At 36.2% G+C, this 22,302-nt stretch overlaps 1 protein-coding gene across 10 annotated transcripts in view; it reads left to right on the top strand.

Annotated features, from left to right (window-relative positions):
- The window catches only part of LOC131427801 (GTPase-activating Rap/Ran-GAP domain-like protein 3), a 659,718-nt gene that overhangs the window by 504,555 nt on the left and 132,861 nt on the right, over positions 1-22,302 (top strand). For all 10 annotated transcript variants that reach the window (XM_058591317.1, XM_058591315.1, XM_058591316.1 and 7 more), the window contains 3 exons: positions 21,288-21,369; positions 21,454-21,572; positions 21,738-21,969. In XM_058591317.1, coding sequence (XP_058447300.1) covers positions 21,288-21,369; positions 21,454-21,572; positions 21,738-21,969 — 433 coding nt within the window. The remainder of the gene's footprint in view (positions 1-21,287; positions 21,370-21,453; positions 21,573-21,737; positions 21,970-22,302) is intronic.

Genomic DNA, 22,302 nt, shown 5'->3' with positions numbered 1-22,302 from the left:
TGCCTCAAATCAATATATATTAACAAACAATTATTAGTTTTTGGTATATTTATTCTTCTATATACCAGTTTTCGCACCAGTTACACAGGGAGTATATAACTTTAACTAATCTAACCACTCTTTCTATTATTTTTCCCGGTACAGTATACTATACTACTGTACGTAACTATGGCACTAAAATTTCACTCCATGGAAAGCACTGCAAAACTGACTGATCCGGGCGTCTATGGCGTCACTCCGCGTTACTATCTGAGAACCTGACTGAACTGTCCACGGTTCGACGCCCGAGACTTACTAATATTTTCCGCGAACTCCTAAATCTTCCCAACTATGGATTTTTAAACTCCTAACTTTTACTTTTCGGGTGAAGCCCGAAGATTTTATTACAAGCTGAGCTTGCGAAAGTTCATCCGACTTTCTCCCGAAGTTCTGCCGAAGAGCCGAGATTACTGTCACTATGCCAGTGGCAGTGACTAAAGCTTGCTTCATTTCGAATTGGAACAAACTTTTGCTCATATTGTGGCGCTCCTGGTGGACGGATTTGGAAGTTCTTGGCGTCCACGTGTCGAGAATTTTGTCAGCTTCACGTATGATTTTTGACATTCCGCAAATCGACGACGCAAATACTTGGTAAACAATCAACATGAAAGCCGAAAGAAGGGAAAAAATTGTGCACAGTTATTTGGAAAATCCATTGTGGTCTGCATCTAGGCTAGCTAAACAGCTGAAATTCCCCAGAAATACCGTATGGCGCGTTATCAAACGGTATAAGGAAACATTGACGACGATGCGGAAGCCTCAAGCCAATCGTCGGAGTGGAACTGTCGACCGGAAACTGCGTGGTAAGATTTTGAAGACGATTAAGAGGAATCCTAATCTGTCGGACCGTGATTTGGCCGGAAAATTCGGTGCTGCCCATAGAACCGTGAGGAGAACTCGACTCCGGGAAGGAATCAAGTCGTATCGAGCTAGCAAACAGCCAAATCGGGCCATAAAACAGAATTGTATGGTCAAAATTAGTGCTCGGAAACTATATGACCAGGTGCTGACTAAGTTCGACGGCTGTCTTCTGATGAACGAGGAAACCTATGTCAAGGCTGACTTCGCGCAAATCCCAAATCAAAAATTTTACTTGGTAACGGCTCGGGGGATGTTCCAGCCAAATTTAAATTTGATTTTGCCGACAAATTTGCAAGAAAAATTATGATTTGGCAGGGCATTTGCAGCTGTGACAAAAAAAACAAAGTTTTCGTTACAAATAAGACAATGACATCGGAACTATACCAAAAAGAGTGTCTCCAAAAACGAGTTTTGCCGTTTATTCGATCCCACGACCATCCCGTAATGTTTTGGCCAGATTTGGAAAGCTGTCATTACAGCAAAGTCGTTAAAGAATGGTATGCAGAGAAAGGGGTCCAGTTTGTTCCGAAAAACCTTAACCCACACAACTGCCCCCAGTTCCGCCCTATTGAGAAATACTGGGCAATCATGAAGAGGAAACTCAAGGCAAAGGGAAACGTTGTCAAAGGCATCAATCAGATGACGACCTGGTGGAATAAGAAAGTTAAAACAATGGACGAAGAAGGAGTGCGCCACCTAATGAGCCGTGTTATGGGAAAAATTGGAGAATTCCTTCGAAACCGTGACGAATAATTTTATTCGCATGTTTTCTTAAAAGTATGAAGGAAACGTTACATTTGTATTAAAAAGATTTTAAATTCAATAATAAACAACTGAAATACAGGCGTAGACATACCTACTGCTTACTTGTGTATTTTGATCTTTTCTCGGAACATTCTCAGTCCTCCAAGAACTTCAGTGAAAACAGGTCTTAAGATCTATACGAGCATTCAGTAGACCAAGAACGATAAGTTAGTGATCTTCGCTACACTGGTAGATCTTAAGGCTTGAACTCCAGGTAGTTTTCGGATGGCCTAGGGCAATCACAATTGTCCTATTGATCGCATGTACAGACCGAGAACGGTAAATTTGTTAATGCACTTTGTGGCACTGGTAGATCTGAAGACCAGAAGTTTTCGGATGGATCATCGGTTATGTTGGTAGACCTTAAGGTCTGAGGACAGAGGGTCGCATGTTCAGTTTTAAATCGACCACGTGGCTCGCTCAATTCCCTTTGCGCATCGTATTTCTCTTCTACTCTCTCGTATATGAGCAAACTGTACCGGGTTGCCAGCATACATTTTATTATTTTGATGAGAAGTTTTATCACATTAATCTATCGTATGGGTTGGACATTACATGATTCCAATGAACAATGAAAAAATATTCAACTTTCACAAAGATTGAATGTCTGTGTGTTTGGCAGCCTTGTCGAGCCTATTTTATTTCTCTCTCCTTTTTCAGAATGCTATCAGGAAACCAAAGCAAAAAAAAAAATGGCGGATGCATTGAAACTGACTTTGTTTCACAGAAACATACAAGACTTTATTTTTATCTCGATAGCATATATGTTTTTATGTACTAATCGCATCTAAACTAAATTATCTAGACTTTGTCACGGTAGATTTATGATACAAGCCTTCAAAGCCGAGATATTCGATGAACAAGTAGAGGTATGCATTTCCGAGCGTTCCAATTTTCAGCAGTTCTTCAGTCAGAAAAAAACTACAACACAACCGCTAAACTCAATGAATCATTCTGAAAATTTCACAGAATATTCTCAACTAAATTTCGAAGACATTGTTAGATGGGCATTTCTATATTCTGCACCGTTTCCAAGAAAATTTTATTTGAAACGGGAAAATAGCAAAAAAAAACTACCACTTTATGGTACTGTCCTCAGCCCTTAAGGCCTTTTCTGAGGAGGTTTGTTTGTTTAATAACGGTTCATCACTGTACACATTATTGTAAGCCGATGATACTATCGCAGTCATATTTTTACTGAATGTACACTAAGCTATAAAGGTTATGAAATTGTTTGTCGAGAAATAAAAGTTCACTTAGCAGATTTCGATTACTATTGCACTAACTTTTCTTCACAACTTTATCAACGAACGTCAAAATGAAAACAATGCATCGTAGCGTCAAGCTTTAATCCTTGAATTGAGATAAGTTTTAGATCAGAGCTCGGTTTCTTCCAGTTATGTTCACCACTCACAAAGAAAATTATTTATTGTCAACGTCTTCGAGCTCCGGTGGTCAAGGATTTTGTTTAGTAAGCATTGTCATGCTTCAAAACTTCTTCCATGCGGAAAATTTCTGTTACGAAAAATTCAATCTGCTAATTGTGGAAAATATGTTTCCTTCCTTACCGAAAAAAAACGCCAGAAGCAGCACGGAAAGGCAACAAACCCTGATAAAGTCAAACTTTACAGTCAATGCGAAAAACCACAATCCCAAAACCACGCAAGTTTGCGGCGGCACGTTCCAGTTTGACCACATAACCGGTGAACTGCACCGACACTGCTGTCCGTTGATAGTTTCCGTCGGAATTGTTTCCGAATCACGTGCCGTGCTGTTACTGTACGGAATCTAATTTCCGTTCGCCTCCGGTAAACCCCGAAATCACATGGTCTATCGCCGGCTGCGTCTGTTGTTGTATCAACTGTAATTAATGCAAATACAATCAAGCTTCCTGAGCTTTCGTCGGCTAGCTAGCTTGAAACCCGACAACCATTCGAGAGACCGTTCATAGTAAGGAGGCCTAATTTGAAGCGCTATTCGTTATGAATATGTGAGTGAGTGGTAACTAATTGGGTCTGATACCTACAATCAATGACATGACATTGAAGAATTCGGTAGCGAAGTACAGAGTAAACCGTTTACCGAGAGATGTTTTTCGGTTGGCGTAATTTATTTTGAATAGGATCTAATCAAGGCAGTCTCCCAGTAAAGTGTCTACAAGTACCGTTTTTACAATCGAAATTGAATAATATTAATAATAAATTGAAACTTTCTGGACACCTTAAAGAGGTTCGGTTTCATTTTTTTTTTTTGAAAAATGTGGAAAATCACAATATTAGAAATTTAAAGGAAAATAAGCAATCAACCATGCGTCTCCATTAAAGAAGAAGGATATTTTAAAGTACTTGTTAACTTTCCTGACAACGCCTAAAACATGCTTCGAAATCATATAAAATGAAAATCACCCTAGCTCCGTCAATTTGGCAGTTAAAGGGTGGAAATTTTAAGAAAATAGTCCCCAGCTTAAACTCAGTCAAATGTGGTAACAATATGAATTTTCTTTTGATGCCGATTTCACTTGTTTAATTGGCTATGACTTTTGTACTGTATTAGTAACCTTTTTAGCCACCGCGGTATTACTGTGATAACTGTTGCGAATCGTAATATTGTTCTGATATTTGATAAAACTCTAAATCAGTTTTTTTGTCAAGGTTCAAAGTGAACTCTATTTGACAATGAATTCACACCATATCTGCACGCGATTTTTCTACCACTGTCGAAAATCGCACCTAAATGTTTCAAAAATAATTTTTTTTCTGTGTGTATATTCCAAGAAACTTGCGTACCTAAATGTTTTGGATCAGTGACGAAACATCTAATGATCATCTACGCTACGCTGCCAGTTCGTATATCCAAAGCCCAACCAAACGAAATAAATAAATAATGCTAAATCGTATTGATTCAAAACTTGAACAATTACAACCAGTCAGTGCAAATCCTAATTCAAAACTTTAATTGTTTACAATTTTCGCTTTCGTGCGTAGAATTGACTACTCAAACGAACTACAAGCAATTTAGGACAATTTGCATTCGAGCCGATAAATTGACAAGGAAATACACCCAGCGACCGCACGCCCAACGAATTTATGCTAAATGACATCCTTGGGATTATGAAAAGTTGTCAATTTAAAACTAGCTCTTTTCAACTGGGAATCAAAGCTTCATTCTCACGCACAACGCAAAATCATTGAGCACGTAAAATTCGTGGCTGTTTGCTGTGAACGTGAAAAATGTCAACTGAACGGAAAACATGTGAGTGATAGCCGTTCAAAACTGATTGATTGATTGATTGACGGAAATTTTCAAACGATTAGAAGACTCAGCTGAAAAAAGGAAATCATATTCAAGCGACACACAAAAACCATCACAGGATGGCATTCAGCCACGTTGGCAAAAGCATTTAAGTGTTTGGAACAACGACGAAAGTAATAGCTTTTCAAAGTATTGCAGTTAATCAAGGGAACCATTTAGAAAATGAAATTATCCCACAGTAGTGATTAATTGTACCGGCCGGACGAAACGCAGAACCAATCGTCATAAATAAATTGAAATTTAGTGAGAGGCATTCTCCCGCTGGTCACAGCAAGGAACGAAACAAGACCAGGCGGGCGAGAACCGGTTTCTACCTAAACACACAAACATAAAGTACTCGTGCCTTTTATTAAACGGTTCGTAAAGTTTCTGTTAGCCTTCAGTTTGGAAACAAAAATCCAGAAGAACGATGGCTGATCGTTCAATGTTACTTAAGTTCATGGTAAGCAACAATTAACAGAAAAGAAGAGGTTTTATCATTCACAGTTATGATTTTATTCAGGCCCCAGCATCGAATCATCTTCAATTTTACTATTACAGTGAGATTGGCTGTTTAAAAAATCTAGTGAAAATACGACGGGTTATTTTACACGTTACTTGCGAAAGGAGCACAATTGTAATTCTTTTTATTATTCTGTATGTAACCATTTGGTCATTAACAACGATCTGGCAAAATTAAGACCGTTGATGCATAGTGTACACATGTAATTTAAATTTGCGCCAAAATTCATCTGATTGCTTATGAGATGTAATTAGGCCGCATCTCCAGGGAAGCTCAAAGGGAGAGATGTTGCTTTTTTCTCTCGTTCATACCACAATGATCGAACTGAGCGATTCCATTTGAATTGAATCGAATTGGGACAACCATCGAAACACGATGGCACTTCATCGCGAAAAGCTGATACAAGCTGATTGGTACACTGTTGTACAGATAAGTCACAACGAAAGTTAAATTAAATCTTTACCAAAAAGTGTTTATTGACATAATTATGTTTCCCTCAGAACCGAATTTTGGAACTCACACGACAAAGTGATCTGAGCACGTTTACCATTTAAAAACACTGAATTTGCGATGCTGATGCCGGATTTAATGTGTGGCCATAAAAAGGGTGTTTTTTTTAAGAGCTTGATGATCTAAAATTTAAATGAAACACACACTAAATTATGAAATGACCCTTTTTTATTTGGTAGATAATTTCTTGGAATTAAACATTTAAATATGATTTCAGGCATATGGCCACCACGACTTTTTCAAACATTCAAACAACACAATCAAAGTTTTCACTTATCCCCGCAAAAAATTAATCGAGTGGCGTCGAATCACACGAACGCGAAGACCAATTCACCGGTCCATTTATCGGAATCATGTTGTCGTTAAAATGTTTTTTTTTTTTCAATAAGACTGTTATATGACAAGTGGCACAATCTTGCTGAAACCATATTTCGTCCATATCTATATCTTGAAGATTGGGAAATATCTTGGTGGGGTGCTCATCCGGAAGATCTAATAAAATTGTATCAGACAACGATACTTTCAGTGATGGATTATGGATGCGTTTGCTTTCATCCCACAGTCTTGAAGTTCTGGCGGGAATTCTTCCATTGCAAGATCGTTTTTGGGAGCTTTCATCGCGACTGCTAATAAGATGTGATGTACTGAATGTACTGGTTATTAATAACTTCGAAAGGCTAGTTGAGCTTTAATCTCAAACAAGATTCATGACAGTATATTTTAACCATATGTCACAAAAAATCGACCCTTCAATATATATTCCTATCCGTGACAGCCTCCTAAATGTTCCTGACTCAACTTTATTTTGCGACACATCCATGTAGCGCGAAAGGCGTGGAATCCCGGAACACCTACGCTCGATGGAAATCCCAAAAATATTTACAAGTAAGTTCAGGCATATTGACTCTGAGAAAATATTTTACACGAACGGATCACGAATTGAAGAGGCTACTGGGTTTGGTATATTCAACAGTAATGTTTCGACTTCGTTTAGGCCTCAAGAACCTGTATCTGTTTATATAGCAGAGTTAGCAGCAGTTTATTGTAGTTTGAGTGTAATCGTCACATTATCTCCAAACCATTATTTTGTTTTCACAGATAGTCTGAGTGCAATTAAAGCCATTCGCTTAAACGCTGTTGGCAAAAATGAGCTGTTTTTCTTGGGCAAAATGGGTGTTATCAAATCGCAATAGTTTGGGTCCCGGCTCATTTCTCCATTCCAAGCAATGAAAGAGCCGATAGTTTAGCCAAACGTGGTGCTATTGAGAGTGAAATTTATGAGAGACCGCTTGCTTTCAACGAATTCTATAGCGCGTCTAGCCAAAGAACACTGTTTTTTTTGGTATATACTTATTTCGTATTTTATTATTATTATTATTATTAATATTATTATTATTATTATTATTATTATTATTATTATTATTATTATTATTATTATTATTATTATTATTATTATTATTATTATTATTATTATTATCATTATTATTATTATTATTATTATTATTATTATTATTATTATTATTATTATTATTATTATTATTATTATTATTATTATTATTATTATTATTATTATTATTATTATTATTATTATTATTATTATTATTATTATTATTGGGACAATGCTCATCTGACAACAAATCTTGATGAACTATACTATAAACTTATAAAACTAATTAAAAATGGCAATAATTAAACTTATGCTATAGCAACCGACGATGAAACTGTAAACTGTCATAATGAAGTCAAACACATCGCTGAATTCGTTGAAACGGCGAGTCATTGCCAAAATCGGGCTGTTGCTAGCATAGCTGGTATTGCGCAGATCAGTGTGCAGTAATGATCGAGGCCGAAGAACACGTACTGGAGCATACAGGTTAATCTGTGATAGAAGATCATATTCAGCCAGTAGTAGCTTAGATACAAAAGTGGCTTGTGGAGCACGTCGACGATCAGCTAAAGATTTAATCCCCAATAGTTGACAACGATCTTCATACGGTAGAAGGCTCAACGGGTTACTCCACGGTAGTTCCCGTAAAGCATAACGCACGAATTTACGTTGCACAGCTTATATCCTTTGAATCCATAAAGCGTTGTATGGACACCAAACAACATTCGCAAATTCCAGCTGTGAACGAACCAATGAGCAATATAGCGATTTTAAACAAAGTGGGTCACGAAATTCACTCGAGATTTTAAATATGAATCCAAGTAAAAGGTTTGCTTTGTCAATCGTTACTGAAAGATGGCGGGTGTACGTTAGTTTTTCATCCAGAATAACACCTAGATCTTTGACGTGATCAACGCGTTGCAGTTGAGTGCCAGCGACGGTGTAATTAAAATTAAACATGCTTCTCGAACGATGATAGCTTATGACGGAACATTTAGAAACACAGAGATCCATTTTGTTTCTTACACACCATTCGTAACACATATTAACAAGATGTTGCAACTCACGGTAATCAGCTTCTTTGCGAATAACGAGAAATATTTTCAAATCGTCAGCAAAAAATAATTTGCCACCATGTCTTAAGACAAATACAGCATCGTTCACAAACAACGAAAAAAGAAGTGGTCCTAGAGTACTTCCCTTAGGAACTCCTGAGATACTTGCAAATGGTTCAGACACAGTATTTCCAATTTGTACGACAACTTTACGGTTAACGAGATATGTGCGGAGCCATTGACAAAATCTGGTCGTACATCCTAGTTTGCTCAGCTTAGTTAACAAAATTTCATGATTCACAGAGTCAAAAGCAGCTTTAAGGTCAGTGTAGACCGTTTCTATCTGAAATTTGTTGGACATTTGCTCGGTGCAAAACGATGTGAAACAAACAGCTTCTTGGGATAAAGATAATCTGGGTCGGTGGATGCACTTAATTATTCCTAAAATATCGACAAAGGCATGGTTCAGGGGACTGTATGTGAGTAGGGATTTCATTCGTGTGATGTCCAGAGTCATGTCCAAACACTACACGTTAGATGTACATCTCCTTCGAATTGGGCTCTCCGAGACTAACCATTGTGCTTGTGGCGAAGATTATCGCGATAATAATCCTGTCGTTTGGACATGCGTGGAGTATCGTGATGTCAGATCTCAACTAATAAATTCTTTGCGTACCCAAGGTAGACTATCCAATGTCCCAGCTCGCGACATTCTTCTTTGTCGTGACCTTCCATACATGAAATTTCTTTATCATTTCATTAAGTCCATTGGAGTTCCAATTTAAATTTTATTTTGTGTTAGACTGTTTTCTCTTCCATAAGTTCAACCCAGGCGCGTAGCCAGAGAAAATTTTCGGGGGGGGGGGTTTTAGAACATGGTGATAAATCAACACATGTACAATTTATATCACAATGTTTCCCATGGGTTATAATTTTTTGTTTCGGGGGGGGTTTGAACCCCTAAACCCCCCCCCCCCCCCCCTGTGTACGCGCCTGGTTCAACCAATAGTCAGCTATCTTACATTGAATAAAAGTGATGTGTGATACACTCAAACCTGAAATAGTTATAAGATCATGTACAAAATAAATGTATTTTATTGAATGTAATTTAAAATAGCAACTCGTTTGATAAAAACAGTGTTTAGATTAACTAATGAATACCAACATACTAATATGATATTCGAAATGTATTAGGGTTAAAGTACTATGTATTGTGGATGCCACGGCGAAGAAAAACTTATTTATATTGCCTATGAAATAAATGTGTTTATATAAAAAAACGTGCTTAATCCACCTATCAGTGAGATGATACCTTTTTTTATCAATCCGCATGTGTTTTTTTCATGAATATTCTTCGGTTTTCATGACATTATTTTAATGACCGTCGTTTTAAGCTGCAATTTGACATTTTAATCACTCATTACTCTATCTAAAAAGGTTACAATCGATTAAACTTTTCATGATATGTCGAAGTGAGTTCCACTTTAGAATTTACGGTAATTTAAGGTACTTCCAGAGCCGGTATTCAGGAACCAGCATAAACCAAACCGATTCGTATGGCCATATGACGAATAAATTGCAATAGTTTTGTGTCCAACTTTCAAGCTTTTCGGGATTATCATCTTCTATATCGGTTTGAATTTTAAAAATTCATCCTCCTATAAATCCAGAATCGGAAGTCAGCATTGAATAAAATCAAATAATTTTGTGTGGGACTATAAGTTTATTTTAATTTGAATTTTTTTCTGAAATTCGATTTGGCTTTATTTGAGAAAACGATTGAGCTTTGAGAAACGATTCGATACTGGAGCCGGAATTCGAAAATCGGTGTAGCCGAAGTCAGACAAATTCACCTGATTAGTTTACATTTGTTTCAATATGTTTAAAAATCAGTATCAGTCGGATCCAAACATAATTCAGTACTGCCATCTTTCCAATATGTCATATTCGAACGATTATGTTGCCAAAAACGAACCGTGCTAAAATTGGTCCGAGGCAAAATGTCATGAAAAATAATGCTGTTCACAGTCTTTTTGGTACTCAGAAACTATTGTATGTAACAGTATAAAAAATCGTGTTTTACGTTGCTCCCAAGCCTTTCTTTGCCATACAGCGCTCAGAACTTCTACTGCTGGAATATGGGGGAAAAGTCGCTTACACAAAAAATTCGATATCTCCGTTAAAAATGGACGGATTTTAACAATCTATGGCTTGTTGGATAGCTATTACCGTGCGGAATCTAAGTCTGAAAACATATTCCGTTTCCAAGGTCAATTGTGACAGATACTGTTAAAAATCTGAAAATTTTGACATAAAACTTCGTATAACTCAAAAAGTAAACATCCGATCTCAAAACCATTCAATAGAGTTCTGGGTGACGGGGAGACCTTTCATTTGCGACTAGTTTGATCAAAATCGGTCAAGCCATCTCTGTGATCTCGACCTCTTAGTTGACAACACACATACAGACACACACACATACACACACACACACACAGACATTTGCTCAGTTCGTCGAGCTGAATCGATTGGTATATGACATTCGGCCCTCCGGGCCTCGGAAAATTTTTCGAAATTTTGAGCGAATTCTATACCTATTTTTTATATATATAAAAAAAGGTAAAAAAGATTGGGCAACAAAAACTTATTGATCATGGTTCTGTATCGATTTCCATTTACGGTAACGCGTCGTTCTTCTTCATTTTAAAGAAATAAGGACCGATGATTCCACCAGTCCATAGACCGCACCAAACAGTACATTTATCGGGATGCATCGATAATTCTTGATGGCTTGGCATCCAAAAGAGTGAATGTAGACCGAAGCTTAGTAATTAAGTTCTTTACGGCGGTCTCAGACGGACGATTATATAAACCATAAAATTCACGAATTCACTATAAACAGTGTTGATTGAACATTGACTTTGAGCATAATTTTCAACAAATTGGAAGCGTGTTTCCGGAGTTATCCTATTTATGATGATTTGCCAAACAATACCAAGTAGAGACGTCATTTTACGTTGTCAAAACAACTTTCAGACAATAGAGAGATCTTCATTGAGAAATCAAACCCCCCAAAAAAACACTCGTTATAAAAACTTACCTTGCAATCTTCGAATTAATGTTGCAGTCGTAACCATGCATTGATGCTTACAAGTTACAAATTTATTAAATGATTAATATTGTTGATTTATGGGAAGATTGGGTTTTAAGCCCCTCCCGAAGCTTTAAACAATAACTATACTATGAAAACTATGAAAATTCTCTTGTGAGAATGTTTCACCGAATATCATATTTGCGAGGTGTCCGATATTTGCAGAAAATATCAGTGCTGGACAAGAAAAGTTTTTGCTAGAAAAACTACATTTCCTTTCAAAACGCTCATCTTACAATGCATGGAAGGTTGGCAGCGAACATAATTATCAATGTTGGAACAAAATTTCATTCAAATAATGAATAGCGTTTTTTATGTAATTTGACTTGAATTTTAGGATCGATTTTTTTTCAGTGTAAAATTCGATTAGTAATTTTATCTGTCTTTTCAATCAAAAACTGGACTTATTTTGAAAACATTTACAGCACAACAATTTTTGGTAGGATTTGCCATTTTTCTACTCTGATTATTTTCGAAAAATTGTTAAAAATGTCTAGTCCTTCTCGAAAGATAGTCTAGATCAATTTTGGAAAAATAAAATGAGTCGCTGTTTGTAATAAAATCTATGTGATGCCAACTCCGAATTCAAATTTACGCAGAATTCTTCTTTTCGAATCTGAAAAAATCGGTTTTCAAAAATTGAAGTCAATTTAAATAAACAAAAACACCTCTTTCGAATTGAGCGAAACTTTGTCTCGAGGTTAGTTATTATGTTTCCTTCCAACCGTCCATGTATTGTAAGGCGGGCAGTTTTAAGAAAATTGTCCCTTACTGATACTTTTTGCAAATATTGGGCAACCTGAATTCTGTGAAATCTTCTCCCAAATTAAAATTTATTGAATTCTTGGATAATAAAGGCTTTCAGTTTAGTTTAGTTCTCGATGAAGAAACTGAAAAAATTCTGCCAGCTGCGAATATGATACAGCGCGAAATTCGTCATTTACAATATGAATAATTGTTACAAACGATTTTATCCAAACAAAAATTCAAGTAATTATATACATATTTCTATGCATACGGATATTATTCATTATGTTCTGAAACTCCCTCCGAAGAAAATTTCTGAACACGCGCCTGTAGTGCAATGTGTCTTAAAAAAGGAAAACAATGTCACTCATTTTCAAAGTTTACAGTCATTTCAAAGATTTCTCAATCGATTTACTCCATCTTTGAGTTAACTTAAATGTCGTAAGGACCAGAATAATATCCCAATTTTTATTCAAACCCAACTTTCAGTTCCGGAGGTAGGGTGCTTAGTATAAGAATGCCAATTTCAATAGCATTTTTTTTCGTAAGTTACCAATTGTTAATAAATTTATGATAGTCTATAACTGAATAAAAGACTTGTCCTAGTCTGACTTGAGGTTCTAGATTTACAAGATGATAAGTTTTTCAAATTTCAAACCGTCATAGGAACACAGAAAAAAGTTATGAATTTTACAGGTGACAGAATTCTTCAAACGATACAATTCAAAACTACTTAATATTTCAAAAGTGGAATAACCACTTGCACGGAATTTTACATACACCGAGTGTAATTTGCACTCGGCTACCAAGTGCCGATGCATGGATTTATATTTATCAATTAAACAAAGAACATAATTGAGCTCTGCGGTTCAGTCAAGTAATCGATGGGCTTGTGATCTAATGTTACTCGGTTCAAGTCGCGCTGCTACTATCGATCTTTGTTTTTCATTTCATTTGAATTCAAGACATGTAATTTTCAAATCACACAATTTCACATGTTCTTGAATATAAATTTGTATGAAATACGATGCTCCATTTATGTGCATTTTATAAGATGAAAAATGAAAAGATTTTTTCGAACTGTGAAATTTTGAAAAATCCTCCAAGTATGGCTCAAAACTGTTACAATATGTAGGTCATGTAATGTCGTTTTCGTCTTTAAACTGCACTACACCGGAGCAGTGCTACCAAATACAAATTATAATACGGAATGCTTCGATAAATTTTCAAGGACACATTTTGCATCGTACGGTACACTGTCATGATACACTGTCAGAGTGACAATGTACTTTAACGAATTTTTTATAAAACTAGCAACTAGAACAAGTTCACCATAGTTACTGTTTATTATAGTGAAAAATAAATAAACAAACAGTTTTTATCTGATAATCAATATTACAAGCGAAATGTAAGTTAAACAACAATCTAGAATGATTAAGAGTAAATACAGCAGCTAGAAGTTCTATATGCACACTTAAAAAAAAAACCTGTGATTTTACATCTTATTAGATACACATAAATGGAGCGTCGCTGTTCACGCAAATTTACGTCGAAGAACATTTAATATTGTGTCTAAGACTCCATGACATGGAATTCATTGAAATAAAAAAAAATACTAATACCAACCGCCGCGACTTGAACCGAGAATCATTGGACCGCAAGTACGTCTGTTAATTGACTGAGCCACAAAAGCATGCATCTGCTTGGCTGGTAAAAGGTGCATTTAAATTTATACAGTCGAACCTGCTAGCAGAACGCAAGTTAGAGTCGAAACCAGTAAAAATCAATCTCATCTAACATTAAGTCATTACATCATTACAAATAAAATTTTCCGTCATTTGATAAATAAGGTCTTTATGAATTACATCATATGAAGGATTAAGTCACCTGTAAAATTCGAATTTTTTAGAGTGTGGAAGATCTATAATAAAGCAGAAACTAGAACAAACTTGGGGATACGCAAGCCGTTCTAGTTTTATTTATTCGACCTGATTTTCTGTCAAATTTTAAACTGGTCTACTATACCGTTCTATTTTTTGTATATTTGAAACACGAGTAAAACACTGCTGGGGATGACAGTTTTTTTTGTTATAAAATTCAGATTTAAATTTTGTAACTGACATAAATTATGCATCTAGAACTAGAACACTACTGAATATGCCATAAGCCACAAGAATATTTCAGGTTGAAACGAACTGGTGAATATGTTTAACACTGCGTTCGCACATTAGTTATAGGAGGAGCCGCGTGGTTGATCATGAATCATTGTAACGGGCGTTTTTTTTGTTGCATACCATGCGTCTCCATATTTCAAAAGAAGGAGCCGCACGGAACAAATAGATCTCACACCTAGGTGAACGACTTCTACAGTTAAAACTGGAGTAAAATGAAGACATACAAAAACGAGACATGGTTCACTACTAGTTTTCTGTTTATTACTTATTGGTGCTACACCTTGGCATGAATAAACGAACAGAAATGATGAAAACATAAACAGTAACCCTTGACGACAGTAAACGATTTTATTGCACAGAGCTACACCGAACTTTTGATAAGTGCTACACCAGTGGTATTGGTACACAAAAAGTGTAGCACTGGTGTAGTGCAATTGGTAAAACGAACGTTTTCAGTGCAGCCTTCGCTTCATCGGTGTAGTGCAATTTAGTAAACGAAACAACATAAGTTTATGGCCATACAAATTGTTTTCGTTATACTGGATCCGTCATTTATTTCAATCAACCATTTAAATCGAAGGTGCAAAAAATTTAGAGATTCTTTTGAGTTAGGCTCAAAAGTATTTCAATTTACAGTTCATGTTAGTTTATGGCTGAATGAATCGGATTTCATAATATCATAGTATCAGCTTTCGGTTCTGAAGGTACCGGAAATAGTGTTGAAAATCTATAGAATTGAGCTCATTCTATTTTCTCATGTACGATTCAATCGATGTTCATTTACTTAAATACCAATGTTGCGTTTAAATGTGTATCATTATGCAAAGGCAAACTGTTTTTTAAACTTGTTTCAAAACTGTTTTCTGAACTTTTTTTAATTTGTAGTATTTTAATGAATTCTGTTTTAATATATGGAAGATTTTTTATGATATGAGAAAGACATCATTACATAGATAGGTGGATAAAAACAGTTTTTTCGATCGCAAGCTATACTAACCAAGAATATAATCCTGAAGTTCAGAAGTCGTACTAAGAATAATTTCGTGGATATAATTATTTGAATTTACTAGTGCTCAGCAATTCCTTTGAAGAATGTTTTCTCGAAGATACTGTTTACAGTCGTCCGCTACTCGAATAATGTTTAAACTATTTTCATTTTATAGGTTAAATACACTTCAATTGGTTGAACCACTGATATCAGAGATTGTTTAAACAATTTCCCAGTCGCCAACAACTGGGTCAAATCGTACCTTTGGAAATTTTTTTTATGTATTCCAGTTAATTGATCTGGGCTGCAGAGTGTTGACCGCAGAAAATAATTCAACATAGACAGTTCGTTTTCACATCTCATCCAAGTCAGTCGATAAAACAAAACCGCTTACGTTCGGGACAGAAGAAACCAAGTACAGTATTGTGTAGTGAACAATAGAACGACCTCGAAATGAGTGAACCAAACGAACAAAAGCTACCGCCAACACGAAAGAATACAATTGTTGTTGACTTCAGGCAGTGCAAAATTCGACCTTCGATTCGAGAACATGAAGGTTTGCTTAAGGAGCAAATGCATCTTGACATTAAACGTGTGCATTTACTTCAATGCAATAAGACGAATAATGTTGTTTACATCCAGTTTTATAAAGAGTTGGATGCAATTCAATACGCAAAAGACAATAACAATGTGCACTATGTGGAGCACGAGAACATTAAGTACAACGTTCCAGTATCTATGGAAGATAGTGCTATAGAAGTGAGTGTGCATGATCTTCTCTCAAACGCAGAGCTTTCACCATTCATTCATCAATGCGAGGGACTTGCAACAAAACGGTTCAGCGCAGCTACAGCACTCATACCAACAGACTGAGTTACCGACTTCGATGCAGGAAATATACACGAGCGAACAGATTGGAGAACGAACCATTCCATACATACTTGCCGACGAGCGTGCCGTATTACGTTTAATACTATTGAACCTTTCTGCAAAAGAGTATGCAGTATTCTCTTTTCTCGCAAATATAGGCAATTCGTTCAAATAATTCATCGGTAGTATAAGTGATTCAAGCACACTATCGCTGGTGAATCATTCATCATCAAAGAATACTGTTGAATTTGAATGTAAAAATAATTTATATCATTGAATTATTTAAGTATAAAAAAATAAATTTAGAAGGTTTCACGCTGCTGTAGAATAGACTTTGTACGTCATCTTTCACTACCAGTAGCTATAATTCATGTTTTTGAGTCAGTATGAGCTTGTGTTCCTTCAAGTGTACGGAATAAGGAAAGTTTCGTAATGAATGGGCACTGCACTGAAGCATATTTCTCTCATTTCGGAAGATGATATATAATGTTGCGATAATGTTGCGCAATACGGTTTGCTTCAATACGTGTGCTGTTTAAAGCAAGTACCAAGCACTGGTGGACATTCATGAATTAGAATTAGAAATAATGTATCTGCCGTATGAATATTTAACAGTACTTAGAACTAAAATTAGCGGCAGTGTGATTGATATTATTTATAATCTCTCATTGGCTCTCTTATCATACTTAGCACTTTTTGCTTTTCATATTGCTTTTCATATTGAGGTTCATTCGTTCACCAAGCCGTGGCTGCTTACGATGCAGAACGAACGATATTCGCTCGTAGCTTCGCCTTGTAATGTGGAAGAGAATGAGCAACTAATACCACTTCTATACGCTCACCTTCCACGTCCAGTAGTGCGTTAATTCACAAACACAAACAAATGTGAACCAAATCCATCAGACCAGAAGTGGATGATGAATGGTTCAGTTGCTAGTACATTCATGAACCAAGAAGCGTATGAAGAATATTCACTCTAATTCGGTTCATTCGTTTTCCAAGCACTGCTCAAGCGTCATCGATCCTTATATTCGCAAAACTATGTCCCAATACGGAGAGATTCTCTCTATCGAAAAAGAAAAGTGGAAGAACTTTTTCTCCGGTATTCTGGCGTACGTTTGTTACGCATGCGCTTGAAGAGGCCTATAACTTCTTATGTGACTTTCGGCCAAGATACAAGAATTCCGTGCAAATCACTTGTTACCTATGACAATCAGATGGCCACATGTCAATATTCCCAAAAAATTAGAGGTTTGTATTCAAGACACGACCGAGCACAATAACATTAAAAATGGAACGTTTCTAGGGTCTTCATAATATATACAAAAATAAAGAGATGATGATACACTAAACTAAAAACTTTTTCAATTGACTAATTACAAACTTGCTCTAGTTTAAGCGCTTAGATTGTTGGCGAATGATAAAATTGACAATTAGATTCTTTCTTGATAATTAATTATATTCAATTTCGATCCCTTTCCACAATTTTTTACATTGTTAAGATTTTGAATAACGTCCTTTAACTAGAACTCAAAGTTACTTGAAAGCTCAATTTTAGATACAAACAACCTAAAGATTTAATCCTGAACAAATGAAACTGTTTTATTTTATGACAATAATCTTCGAGAAACGTACAAACTTATTAATTTTATAAACAGTTAATCGATCCAAGAGAAGATTTTATTTATTTTAACGAAAAATGTTGTACCAGTAAGCTCAGTAATAGTGTAATTTTATTAATCCTTCTTCAAAATCGTCGATAATCTTCGGAAAGTGTCAGTAAATAATATGGCAACAATACGAGGAAGAAAAATGTGAAACAGTCCGCATAAAATATTTAGTTACTTACATTGATTTTCGCTTTGGCATATTAGGAATATACGAAATGGATACGCAACAAAATTCAGAAATTTTGTTCATATTGTAACTTGATGTTATTAACACATGAATTAACATTGTCATAGTTACAACGCGTGTTTTGAAACAAATAATAATTGAACTGAAACTGGCGGTTAACCAAATTCTACGAGAATTGCTATTCAAACGATACATGTAAAATCGCAAGTAAACTTACCTTTAGTTTATCTTTGATACTCTATGATATTGCATCTAATTGTACTGTATATGTGAGCCTGTGGAACTCATTTATACTACCAAACCGAGGAGGCCGCTTTTAAAAGTTTCAGAATTTAATTTTGAATCTTTTGAAGCGTTTAATACCTGGTGGGACAACAACTTGTTCAGTCACATATAATTAAGAAGAAGTTTCTATGATTATCATAATAACACAACTTTATACTGAATCCATTTTCGCGCCACCGTTTTGTTTGTATGGGAATGGAGATTTAAGTATGCAAACCGATCCGTTGACAAATTAAAACATTTTTAAGCTTACAATATTGAAGCTTTGGAATCATTTAAATGAGGAAAATCCATTAACAAATCATCGAGGAACAAGCACTGCAAATTAGATCCGAATTAGATCTATTGCCGATAATACTAAATTAGCCTGATAGTTACCAGAGAACCAAAATAAAATACTCAATTCAAATGAATTTTTCAATGGAATGCAATTGAAATATTCAAATGACGTTTTCTCATAAGTTTAAGTTAAATGTTTCCGAATCGATTGGTTGTTGAATTATATAAATCCATCAACAAATGACTGAGGTATGAGCGTTCAAAATTATGGCAGAAAAATGTTACGCGATTAGTTTTGCATGTTTTAATTTGACACCCAGCCTCGGGAAGCGAAGTGTAAGGCATTTTTAATGGCAAAATCGACCAACAATTTGCTAAATACATGGGATGTTTCAAAAGAACCGATAACCACGCTGATTCGGTTCTTCAATAGCTAGATGATATATAAGATATTCAAGCGAACACGAAGCGGTGTTGTGCAGACAGCAGGAAGTTTCACCAACGCATAATACAAAAGCGACAATCCAGCAAGTGAACGCATATACAATTAAATCATCAGCTCACTGGACGAGCTACTTGTTTCATTCACAGTCAAACATCAACTAGGCAAAGAAATATTGTGCAGCCTATATTTATAGATTTCTCTTCATACTACGCAGAACGATGCGGTGTTTTTTATGCATGACGCAAAGCCTCCTATGCCGAACAAGAAGTTGACGTCATTTTGTAAAGCAGGGATTGGTGGATGAAAACATAGGCCGATTCCAACCATTTTTTCAATAGTATGCTATTGAAATACTGAAACGACGTCGTCATACATGTTTAAGTTAAAAGTTTCCGAATCGATTGGTTGTGAAATTATAACAATCCATCAACAAATGACCGAGTTATTAACGTTCAAAATTATGACACAAAAAGGTTACGCGGCTATTTTTGAAACTTTTAATTGACACCCGGCCCCGTATAGTGAAGAGTAAGGCATTTTTAATGCCAAAAACTGTTCACTACGGTAAGCCATGTGATAAACTGGGCAAGAAGACAACTACTACGGCGCTTTTTTCACACCAACTCCAAGCAACCCCAGCACACCTGTGACAGCCACCAACAACAATGAAGCATCCCCTTCAACGAAACCATCAGTATCCTCTATAGAACAAAGTATACCGGCTGCAGTTAACAACTTACCCTTCAACCAACCAGCAACTGCAACCAATGTACAACAAGGTGCATCTACAACTTCGTTGCTAGGAAAAGAAGACGGAAATCGACAACAATACCATCGATGCGGCCATGGATGACGAGACGAACCACGAACGAAGTTCTCCTCAATTCCTGCAGGAGGGAAATGGAAGGTCCTCTCCCCCAAGAAAAAGGGTGACAACGAGATCAAACTCAAAAAAAAATAATTTTAATAATCGGCTCAATCGACCACGTAAAGCTTGTACGCAAATAGGCCTGAATAAAAATATCTTTTATGAAAAAAAAAAAACAAAATAGGAGAGGAATGTTTTGATTCGGTTCAAATGTTGCAAACGACAATTTGTTGAACGAAAAGGACAATTTGCATCATCAGTTTACGATTTTCCAACTATCGTTCCAACTGTTTTTGAGGCCCGTTTTTTGAAGCAACCCGAGAGCTGACCCAAAGTCGCCCAAACAACTGCTGATATGTTTGTTTTAGCAACCTGGGGTCGCTCTAGATCGAACTCCAATCGCATAGTTTCGCTCTGAAAATTTTCTCGGGTCGCATCACGCATCCATGCGAGTTTGTTTATTTTTTTTTTGTGAATTCATGTTTAGGGCACGTACCACGTGTTCGTTTTACTCGGAGTAAGAGTCGCCCGCGTGTAGGTTCAAATGCGAAAAACTGTATAAGACTAGAGACAAAATTGGGAACTGATGATGACTATTTTTTCTTTCTGGTCATGAAGAATGCTAATGCGAAATTTTAGTCGAATTGAAAACTACGAATCAAAACGATCTTCGAATTTATTTTGGAAAATTTTAAATTCAAACTCTTAGACACAAAGTACCACTTTGCTGTCGCATTGTTTCCATGTTAAAACTGGTTTCTAAAATACGGTACTCCATTGAGAAGGAGGAAGTAATTATCCTAGGTTTAAGCAAAAAAAACTCTACTTACTACTTGAAACATTAAGCAATCATAGTTTTGTTTTCTGCAGTTACGTTTGAGCTGAGGCATGATAGTGTGAACATTTCATAATTTATCTTGCAAAATTTTATTTAACATTATTTAATATTGCGAATATCGTTCGAAGCACAATTTTCAATTCGTTCTAAGTAGTACTTTTATCATTATTTCACTTATTTTATCGAATAGACTAAATCACTGTTGAAACATATCATCATTAATTACGGAACATGTTTATTCAAAATCAACAAATAAACTCAATCTAAGGTTTCATCTTGCACAGCTAATTTGTTCATTTCTCTTCTGAACTTCAGGTGTTTGGATCACCCAGCATACCAATCTTGGAAAACCCGGAGCATCAAACGAGATGGTATTTCAAGTATTTCCTAGGAAAAAGTAAGTTGAGTGAAGAAACCACGTCTGAGTATGGTGGTAATTGAATAAACAATTTCTAATTACGTTTTCGATTCCCAATCACAGTTCACCAGAACTACGTGGGGATGGATGCGGAGAAAAATCCATACTTTCTGTCGATTGTATCACAGGACTCCGGCAGCAAATGTATGCCGCTGTACCGGGTGATGTTGTTTCGGAAGCAGGTTTGTAGCGTTAAATTTTATTGTGCCGTTATTTCATGCCAATGATAATAAATTAGACTAGTCCAGTTTATCCCATAGCATGATTCTTATCTGACCTATTTTCGAAACTAACAATCAATTTGTTTATCATTCCGTTTTTGCTTCCCGAAACGAAAAATCTAAAAGGGTGCCCAGAAGCTTGCATTATCGTACAACCCACAGCAGAAGCTAACGGTCAAGCAGATCCTATCGAACTTTGCCCTGATGGATGCCAGCAAATCCCCGAAGGAAGTTTTCTCGGCCGATATACAGAAGGACCTGCTACTGCTGGAGGAACAGGAAGGTTCGGTCAATTTCAAATTTGGCGTAGTCTACATGAAGGCCGGTCAAAAGTTGGACGATGAAATGCTGAGCAATGGTGAGTGCGGTTGGTTACGGAGGTGGCGGTAATCGAAATGCAAATTAGTCAAGTGTGTCTGAAATATTGATCGGTTTTCGGAAGTCGATCCACATAAGAAACAAGAGGGAACGAACGAAATGAGGGCTTTAGAGAATCGAATCAAAAAGTTTTGGTTTATGTCTGGTACACTCTGTCCATTTATTTCACACGGTAATAGGTTTCTCTCAAGGAGAGTGAAACACTAAACAGGATTCTAGAACACTGGTACGCCATCAACAACATGTTTGGCTGCAGTTAGGAAACAACATCGATAAAACTCCAATCAATAACTAATTTGAATACTGTTTTTGG

The sequence above is a fragment of the Malaya genurostris genome, chromosome 2 (assembly GCF_030247185.1).
Source record: "Malaya genurostris strain Urasoe2022 chromosome 2, Malgen_1.1, whole genome shotgun sequence".
Taxonomy (NCBI): domain Eukaryota; kingdom Metazoa; phylum Arthropoda; class Insecta; order Diptera; family Culicidae; genus Malaya; species Malaya genurostris.
This window is presented reverse-complemented; position numbering and strand designations above follow the sequence as displayed.